Here is an 8539-nt window from a genome sequence, read left to right on the forward strand (position 1 = left end):
CGTAGAGAGCATTCCATCGAACTCGTGTTTGAAAGCGGAAAAGAGCTGTATGGAGAAGCCTGGGCCACTGGCCCAAGCATTGCGCAGGCTCGCACTCGAGTTCAGATGTCAAATACCGTAGGCATTGTCTCCGTCCAATTTCTGTTCAAGCCATATCTAAGAGATCTTGACTCAATTATCAGGTCAAGCTTGTTTCAATTTAGTCTCCATGACATCTTCGTAATATGACGGACCAAGTTCAGATTCCTGCAGAAAAATCAGTTCGCACCACAATTCATGGTCATGCATCTCAATTGTTGCTTGGTATTGATCTTCCGTGTACATAAGAGGATTTCAAATCCTGATGAGACAAACAGTGGAAGGAAAATACTTCCAGATCCACACGTCATAATTGGTCTTCATTTCCTCAGCTTGATAAGCGGACTTGTCAATGATGGGCAAGGGTCAGGAGCGAGAGAGACGAGCCAGGGCTCTCAAGGTAGCATTTTCCAGCAGTCCATTGCTCCAGTGCAGGTATTCAGCAAGTCTGCCAACCTCCATCCTTCCTCCCCCCCGTCCCCCCCCTCCCACCTCCCCCTCCACCACCTCAACCTGTTTCTCCACCACTACCACCGCCACGACCACCTCCACCACCTCCATGTCGTCGTTCATTTGCTGTTCTTGCTCGACTCTCAACCATGTCATCTTTCCCTTCGTGTTTGCTCCGTCTAAGATTATCCAGTACGATGAAGCCAAGGGAGTTGGAGAAGCTGTAAATGAAAGTCGATCCAAGATATCCGAGGTTGAAGTGAAGGAGGAAGAGGAGGCAGGGAGGGAAAAGGAGGAGGCAGGGTGACCGAGGGAAAGAGTCAGTGTGACGTAGCTACAGGGTGCAAGAGGTGGAGTTGCGTACGAATTCTCGAAATGAAATGAGCGACTGAGTGGGATAGAAAGAGAGGAGAGAGGAGAGTGAGGAGAGAGGAGAGAGAGGAGAGAGGAGAGAGGAGAGGTGTGTATCGAGGAGAAGGGAGGGAAGGAGGAGGGGGAGGAGCGATGGATGTTGAATTTTGCTAAGTTGATTTCAGATCAAGTCGCATATCGAGCAGCTGCGAGTGGAGCGAGCGATGAGGGGAGAAACAGATGCGACGGAAGATGACCCGGAGGTGCGAGAGAGGAGCAGCGAAGAAGAGAGGAGGATAAGGGGCGAGCAGGAGGGGGGGAATTGGGAGGATGAGGAACAGCGGGGAAGGGATGAAGAAACGTTCAAGGAGGAAGTGGAACAAGAGGAGCGAGGAGGAGAGCGAGAAGTGTCCGAGGAGCGAGGAGGGGTCGGGCCAGGAGATGATGACGCTTTGCAGGAGCGGGAGCTCAAGTCGCAGATCGAGTTTCACAAGAGCTCCTACAAGGAGAAATTCAACCGGTGAGGAGGAGGAGGAGGAGGAGGAGGAGGAGGAGGAGGAGGAGGAGGAGGAGGAGGAGGAGGAGGAGGAGGAGCCTCGGCCCTCAATTTCCCTGACAGGCTGCGAGAGTTGAAAGCAGAGATCGAGCAGATCCAGGTAGAGCCGTTCTCTCCTCCTCTTCCTCCTCCCTCCTCCCTTTTGCTCTCTTGCTCCCTCCTCGTTGCTCCGCCGCTACCTTCTGCTTTCCTCTCCTGCCCATCCTCCCTCTTTCCGCTCCTTTACAGCTCCCGCTCACTTGCTCTGACGCAGGGCATCATGGAAAAACAGCGAGTTGGGCTGCAAAACGATTTCGAGAACTGGTGAGGGGAGGGAGATGTTGAGAGGAGGAGGAAGCGCAGAAGCACGAGCACGTGCCGGACAAAGATAAGGAGTTTGACAGCACAAGAAGGGACAGGGGAGGAGGGGGAGGGGGGAGGAAGGGGAGGAGCAGGAGCAGGAGCAGGAGGAGGAGGAGGTGAGTAGAGCTGCAGGTACAACCTCATGGTGCGACAGTACCGGGCGGCGCTCAAGGTTTGTTGTGCCGCCGGGCGGGAGGAGGGAAAGTGAAGGTGTGGAGCAGGGGGAACAGCAGGCGGGAGCAGCACAGGGGGAGGTGACCCGGGAGGAGAGCCAAGAGATTCGACCAGGGAGGGGAGGAAGCAGCCGAGGGGAGGAGAGCAAGAGCGTGCCCGTGCTGACGGGAAACAGTGAGGCGATGCTTCCTCGTCAGCTGATTGTAACATGGACATGCAGAGGATGCAGATGCCGACATTGCGGCATTTTACAAGGTGAGCGGGAGAGAAGTGGGATAGACGGCAAGGGGATGGAGAGAGGAGGGGACGGGGAGAGGAGGGGGAGGAAGGGACGGGAAGGAGAGCAGGAAGAGGATGGAGGAGATGGAACAGGGTGTGACCCAAAACTATCAGGCCAGGCAGCAGCTGCTCGAGAAAAGCTCAGGTCAAAGCTGAACAGGACAAGTGGAGAAAAAGGAGCAGCGGGAAGGTCGGGGAGAGGAGAAAGAGAAGGGGTTGGGGTGGGGCGGTACGACAATCTTTGTATACTATATTACAAACCCGCAAGGTCGCAGGTCCCATACATGCTGCTGTGCTCCTCGGAATCGTCCGGCGGGATGAAGACACAGACTCTCTCCTCCTCGTCCATGAAGCTCCTCGGCCGATCCGTCGCCGTGGCGAGGAGGATGAGCTGTTAACTGTGAGCTGGGCAGCAGCAGGGAAGAGCGCAGGACCTGCATGATTGAAGTGTCGAGCACGTGAAGCCACGAGGACTGGCCGAGTCTGAGAGAAGATGAGGGGGAGTGGACAGACGACACGGGAACGTGGAGAAGGGTGGTCCGAGGAGGAGGAGGAGGAGGAGGAGGAGGAGGAGGAGGAGGAGGGGGACCTCTTCTGCAGGCCCATGAGGGCCGCGAGCTTGTTGGCCTGCGGGATCTCCATGCGCGTCGAGGTGGAGCCAACGAGGTCCGCAAGTCTCCTCCATCCACTCGAGCCGAGATCGGTGGGCAGAGACACTCCGACCCTGTGCAGCATGGTATGCTTCTGCAGCCCTGGTATGGAAAGATCAGAAAGGAGGAGAGAGAAGAGGATAGAAGGGATGAGACCGGAGGAGTCCAGGGAGGAGACGAGAGGGGGAGGATGGAGAAAGCGAATCGAGTTGGGCGATGGAGAGGAGCAAGTGATGCAGCGCGAAATCAGAAGAGAAGCAATAAGAGACGGGGAGGACGGAGGGAGGGGGAGAGGGAGGGAGGGAAGGAGGGAGGGATACCTAAGGCGAGCGTTTTCGCTCCTTTATCTCGGATAGGGTTGCCTCGAAGGTCAAGTACCTACGGACGTTCACTTCCAGCGGCTGGTAGGATTCGATACCTCGAGCTGGCAGAGACGAGGAAAGATCTTGGTTAGCTCTTTCATGCCATCAGGTCCGATCATGTTGCAGGATAAATCCAGATGCTTGATGGGGAGGAAGTGAGTCCTGGAAGGTCGGTGAGCAAGGGGAGGGGAGGAGGACTCTGGGAGGGAGGGGGGAGCGGCAGGAGGTGCTGAGGTCAGGAGGAGGAGGTCTTCACCTCTTGCCAAGTTCTGGGCTCCTTCGTCTCCTATCGCCTGCGGACTCTCATCAGCCGACGTCTCGCAACCTCTTCACAGTCACGTTATGAGCCAGCCCGATGGAGGTCAGCGAGCGATTGCTGGAGAGGAGGCGGGCAAGAGCAGAAGCCCCAGGTTCCGCCAGGCGCATGAGGCCTCTGTTCGAGGACGCGGATCTCCAGGAACCATTGAAGGGGATGGGGTTCGCAGAGAGCTCCAGCGTCTGCAGCGTCTTGTTGGACATTAGAGCTTCGCAAACTTCAGTCGCCCTGCAAGAACTTGCACATCAGTTCCTGTGATGCAGAGAGGGCGGAGGAGGCGGAGGCAAGGCGAAGAGGAGCGCGAGGGAGTCTTACCCTAGGCAGCCCATCCTTTGCCTGCTCAGGTCCAGCATCAAGAGCGACGTGTTGGTGCCCAGCATCTTAGCGACTGCGGGGACTGAGTACACTTGAAGCTTTGCCATCGAGAGGCATGTCAACGAGCCCCTCCGCCCCTCCTCAATCTCCCTGCAGATCCTCTCAACATCCTCATGCACGCTGCCGTAGATCGTAATGCTGCGAACAGGATCAGGGATCGAGAACCTCCTCCGTGAGGAGACCGCTCCTACACCAACCCTCGACCGACTGAGACACTGAAGGTACCTTATCTGTACTTCTGCTCTCTTTCTCTCCCTCTCAAGGGCTCATCTCATCTACATTCTCCTAAGCTCATCATCTCCAGGGAGATCTTCTTCTACCATCATGAATGTCCGTGCCGTGCGCTCGCTGCTCCCACCACTCCGCGTGTTGCTCCTCACAAAGTTTTGTTGCAACACCCCAGCCCATCTGCCCCTGCCATTGAGAACCTGCGACATGCACTCCAGATATTTGTTCCTTGACCTCAGCATCGTCCTGCCAGCAAGAATTCTAGTGCATTTCTATCTCCTCCTCTCACACTCGCACCCATCCTTCCATCTTTCGTTGTCCGTTCTCCACAACCCCGAGCATCCCACTGGACTGATCTAACTTGTCCTCGTCTCCTAGCTGTTACTGGTGCCTTGATAACAGATGCTCTCACTATCATCATTCTCCATTTAAGGTGATTTCTCTCTCCCTCTCCCTTCTTCGCGCTTTCCAACCCCGCTGCCCTGCTCCCCTTGCCTTCCATTTCCTGGCTCTCCACCTTCTGTCTCCTCTCTTGTATCTATTCGTCAACACTACTCCCACATCCTTCTCCTCTGTCCGCACAACCCTCCTCCTCCTCCTCCTCCTCCTCCTCCTCCTCCTCCTCCTCTCCTCTTCCGCCAATCACCTTCGCGTCTGCAAGGTATCTACAAGGTGCATAGAGATTCCCTGCAGGACCACCCCTGCGGTGTCCTGTACCCTACCATCCCCTTTCCCCATTACTTGAAACTAAAGTACCCGGTAGTATGATCATGGACTACCCCACCGGATATAGCAGTTCTTTCAGCACACACTTTTTATCTCAAACATTTTATAACTATGAAACGATGGGGTTTGTGAACTCTTTGAGCTTGTTTCAGCAGGATTGTACCTAATTAGGTACTTTCTGGTTAAAATCAAGTTAAATTGTACCAGAATCGCCATAAACTGTACAAAAGTGCGTTAGGGGCTTGGAGGCACCCTGCACCCTGAATCTCAGCAAATTAAATGGATTGTAGCTAACTTTAAGTCTAAATTACGTCGTTTCAGATCCCTTGGACAATGATTTAGCAAGTTTCTGGTTAAATTCAGAAGGCTGTCGACATGGGCGTGTGGGATGTTCTCGCCGATACACTCTGCAAGCCCAAGAGGTGAAGAGAGCGAGGAGGTTGGGAGGAAGGAGGAAAGAGGAAGGAAAAGGACAAAGAGGACGAGGAGGAGAAGACAACAGGACGGGGAGGACGAGGACGAGGACGAGGAGGACAGGAGGGAGTAGGAAGAGCAAGCATTGGTGGGTGCAGCTCGGGGATCGGAGTGAGTAAGGGAGTGAGAATACGTAGTGAAATGATGGAGGAAAGAATGGGGGTTGTTTGAGAAAGAGAGAGAGGACCAGAGGACCTCTGCTTCAGAGTTTTTTGTGCTCTGATCAGACTACAGGATGGTTTACGATCCTGATGAAGAACTCGGGCCACCATCATTTGCCATCAATGACAGAGTTTTCAAGCGGCAGGACCTTGAGGTAGTATTCTCACTGAAGTGTTCTGGTTTTGGTCTTACTCCTAGACAGATTGTGAATGATCGGGGGCAAATCCTGGCGTGCAGTCACTACGTTCCTACTTTCCTCTCCCAGGTTGCTGCTTAGTCTACTCCACAGCCTCCTCCTTACACGTCATCTTGTCAGTACCCTGTCGTTGTGTATTGCCATGGGACGGGAGGTTTCCGAGGAGACGTCGAAGATTACCTTTGGTGCTGCTGAGCCATTCCCTTGATGCATCGCTCGCTTACTTCTTGTCCCTCAGCTACCTGCTCCCGGAAGACATAAGCGTGTTCACCTTCGACTTCTCCGGGGCGGGTCTTTCAGACGGAGAGACGTGCAGCCTCGGCTACTTCGAGAGCCTGGACCTGTTCTGCGTCATCAAGCACCTCCAGAGCTTGCGGGAGGTCAAGAAGATCGCGGTCTGGGGCCACAGCATGGGAGCCGCTACCGCGCTCATGCTTGCGGGAACTTGCAAGACGATCTGAGTGCCCTTGTGATCGACAGCTGCTACTCGTCGGTGGAGAGTGTCGCCATGGAGGTCTCGCACAGGTACATCAGCATGGTGCCTTTCCTGCAGCTCTGGATGGTCGAGAAGGGCGCTGCTGGGGAGCTCCGTGCGACGGAGGCGATGCGGCACTGCCTCGACTCCCTCCGCTCCTCCGTCCTGTCTAGAGGGCACTTCGACATTAACGACGTCTGCCCGGACAAGGCGGTGAAGAAAATCAAACGCACGCCCATCTTGTTCCTGCACGGGGAGCAGGATGATTTCATCGGACCGTGGAATAGCAGGAAGCTCTACGAGAACGCGCAGTCGGAGAAGCACCTTGCCGTCTTTCAAGGCTCTCACAACACAGCTCGCCCCCACGAGCTGCTCGTGATGATCGTGAACTTCCTCAAGAAGAAGATCTTACCATCACAGAGCACGGACGTGCTCCACGGATGCCCCATGTGCACCTACAAGCTGAGCCTGGCGCGGAAGTTGTCTAGTGGTGGATGCCTGGCTGGACTGACTCCTTTCCCTCCGACTTCGACCGTGCACCTGCCCCAAGGCCTCCGCTGTCACTTCCAGGAGAGAGCCAAGGCAAGGGGGCACACGAGGCGTCAGGCTGCCAACTTGGTAGCGCAATTCATGTCGGAGGCCATAGCTTGTAGCAGGATCCTTATGGTGCAGAGGCGGAAAGCTCCGTGCGGCATCTACATGCCCATAAGAATCGTCGGGGAGTTGTGCACTTGGAGCAAGCGGCGCATCGACAGGGCTGGGTATGCGCAGACGATGGAGGCTTGCTTGTCGGGGTTGAAGGTTGCGATGGATCCCATTGCAAGGAGCATCCGATCGAACTCTCAGTGCAGGTCGAGTCTGTTCGCGACCAAGGAGTCCTGCACCTGCTGGGCTTTTGTGAGCCTCGTCGGGTTGACAGCGGTCCTCAACCTCCGCCAGAGGCTGTAAACTATCTTGAGCAACTCTTCACACGGTATTCTTTTGTTTTCCCATTTCCTTTCCTTCCCTTCCCCTCCCTTCCTTTTCTTCCGCTTCTTTTCCTTTCCCCTCTTTGCTTTCCTTTTCTTCTTTTGGTCTCTTCAAGTATTTTAAAAAAAGATTCTTCGAGTTGCAAGTAGAAATTACATGTAGATGTTGGTGTTTGACCGCACTCTCCCGTCTTCTGTCTTCAGATTGAGCTGCGCTGAAACTACCGCGTGCCTCGGACATTACCTCATTGTCCACCTCCTTGCGCAACGGGCCCTTCTCCGCCAGGAACAAGCATGCAGATCTGAGCGACGACTGTCAGACTTTCGTCACAAGGGAGCAGGAAAGTTACGTTGTTGCCGTTGAGAAGGATTTGATCGAGCTTTGTTTCTCGATACCCCCCATCAGGATTCACTTCGAACTCCGTGACATCCTGAGCAGATTCTATCAGCCTCTCACTGGCACAGCGCCCTCCTCCGTCTTCCAACCTCCAACACCATGTTGACATAGTCATCGAAGCCTTGCAACGTCCCAACAAACTCCTGATGTGGCACGACGTGAGGATCGCGAGAGAATGGCGGCGCAATTATCAAACCTTGTCGCCTTTGAGGATGATCCAAATTCTTGATCCTGTACAAACCGTCAAACAAATGTTGCTAAGGTGATTCATTCCAACCTATGCAGCGATCAATCAGCTCCAAGGGCAGCAGCTGTCCACCCATAGTCCTTGACATGTTTGTAGAGTGCTTATGAGATGATACGTGGACGCGTTGTTTCTAGACTTTCTGAACAAGGATATTACTGTAATGGAATGCAGAAGCAATAAGACGAAAAGACGAAAAAAAATGTGGAAATCGTGGAAGATCAGATACATCAGATGAGACAGCAAAGACAAATGATCGCATGAGTCATTGCACAACTTCGTTAGATCTCCGGTCAAATGAGCATCCAAAATCCAATGCAACAGGCCACCAACAAGATTCAATCATAGACGTTCTTTCTGAGCACAACGACCTCAAAATACACCAAATAAGGACAGTGCAAGGGGGGATTCAATTTGTTAGTCCGAGCAATAGTGTTCTTCGATCTCAAATTCGAGTTGGGTCCTTCCATCTAACGTGTAGTCTTTCATGACATTCTCTCCTTCTCTACCATTCTGTGCTGTCAATCGTGTCTCACTGCAGCTCCTCGTTCCCTTTCGTTCATTCTCTCTCAGCTGCGATCGACAGATGCTGACCCGTCCTTCTCCTCTCCTCTCCCCTCCCCTCCCCTCCCCTCCCCTCCCCTCCCCTCCCCTCCCCTCCCCTCCCCTCCTCTCCTCTCCTCTCCTCTCCCGTCCTGTCTTGTAGGCTTTGAAGGCTCTCATGCAGGCTGGTGGA

At 54.2% G+C, this 8539-nt stretch overlaps 5 protein-coding genes across 5 annotated transcripts in view; 3 read left to right on the plus strand and 2 right to left on the minus strand.

Annotated features, from left to right (window-relative positions):
• Positions 1-228, plus strand: part of GUITHDRAFT_157489 (hypothetical protein) — a gene marked incomplete at both ends in the record, with an annotated part of 2170 nt that extends 1942 nt beyond the window's left edge. The window contains one exon of the mRNA XM_005835838.1: positions 183-228. Within this exon, the coding sequence (XP_005835895.1) occupies positions 183-228 (46 nt within the window). The remainder of the gene's footprint in view (positions 1-182) is intronic.
• Positions 229-721: 493 nt separating this feature from the next.
• Positions 722-2503, plus strand: GUITHDRAFT_151726 (hypothetical protein; the record flags this gene model as incomplete). The annotated part of the gene is made up of 9 exons (XM_005835839.1): positions 722-781; positions 1065-1143; positions 1339-1399; positions 1499-1535; positions 1689-1738; positions 1910-1949; positions 1999-2125; positions 2172-2206; positions 2345-2503. Coding segments are annotated over 9 exons (531 nt in total), but the record flags the coding sequence as incomplete, so codon positions are not given.
• On the minus strand, positions 2465-4070 carry GUITHDRAFT_162349 (hypothetical protein). Its single transcript, XM_005835840.1, has 8 exons — positions 3874-4070; positions 3582-3786; positions 3499-3535; positions 3299-3404; positions 3201-3258; positions 2820-2982; positions 2665-2713; positions 2465-2621 (listed from the first exon to the last, which is right to left on the minus strand). The coding sequence occupies exons 4-8, from the start codon at positions 3359-3361 to the stop codon at positions 2484-2486; spliced, it is 471 nt and encodes a 156-aa protein (XP_005835897.1). The 5' UTR covers positions 3362-3404; positions 3499-3535; positions 3582-3786; positions 3874-4070; the 3' UTR covers positions 2465-2483.
• Positions 4071-5262: 1192 nt separating this feature from the next.
• Positions 5263-7142, plus strand: GUITHDRAFT_136548 (hypothetical protein; the record flags this gene model as incomplete). The annotated part of the gene is made up of 6 exons (XM_005835841.1): positions 5263-5309; positions 5596-5677; positions 5726-5788; positions 5840-5904; positions 5958-6099; positions 6129-7142. 6 exons carry the CDS (start codon positions 5263-5265, stop codon positions 7140-7142), a joined length of 1413 nt encoding a protein of 470 aa, XP_005835898.1.
• Positions 7143-7267: 125 nt separating this feature from the next.
• Positions 7268-7947, minus strand: GUITHDRAFT_93594 (hypothetical protein). The gene is made up of 6 exons (XM_005835842.1): positions 7837-7947; positions 7756-7790; positions 7649-7702; positions 7513-7593; positions 7407-7464; positions 7268-7356 (listed from the first exon to the last, which is right to left on the minus strand). Exons 1-5 carry the CDS (start codon positions 7892-7894, stop codon positions 7408-7410), a joined length of 285 nt encoding a protein of 94 aa, XP_005835899.1. The 5' UTR covers positions 7895-7947; the 3' UTR covers positions 7268-7356; position 7407.
• Between the last annotated feature and the right edge of the window lie 592 nt (positions 7948-8539).

This window comes from Guillardia theta (genome assembly GCF_000315625.1).
Source record: "Guillardia theta CCMP2712 unplaced genomic scaffold GUITHscaffold_20, whole genome shotgun sequence".
In the NCBI taxonomy this organism is placed as follows: domain Eukaryota; class Cryptophyceae; order Pyrenomonadales; family Geminigeraceae; genus Guillardia; species Guillardia theta.

Excerpts from the sequence above, each read along its gene's own strand:
- GUITHDRAFT_162349 (XM_005835840.1), bottom strand. The coding sequence starts at position 3,361 with ATGATCGGACCTGATGGCATGAAAGAGCTAACCAAGATCTTTCCTCGT. Across the intron at positions 3,259-3,298 it reads CTCGTCTCTGCCAGCTCGAG|GTACTTGACCTTCGAGGCAA; the intron begins GTATCGAATCCT and ends GAACGTCCGTAG. Across the intron at positions 2,714-2,819 it reads CTCATGGGCCTGCAGAAGAG|ACTCGGCCAGTCCTCGTGGC; the intron begins GTCCCCCTCCTC and ends ATCTTCTCTCAG.
- GUITHDRAFT_93594 (XM_005835842.1), bottom strand. The coding sequence starts at position 7,894 with ATGTCAAGGACTATGGGTGGACAGCTGCTGCCCTTGGAGCTGATTGAT. Across the intron at positions 7,594-7,648 it reads ATGTCAACATGGTGTTGGAG|GATGTCACGGAGTTCGAAGT; the intron begins GTTGGAAGACGG and ends GAATCTGCTCAG. Across the intron at positions 7,465-7,512 it reads TCCTTCTCAACGGCAACAAC|ATCTGCATGCTTGTTCCTGG; the intron begins GTAACTTTCCTG and ends GTCGTCGCTCAG.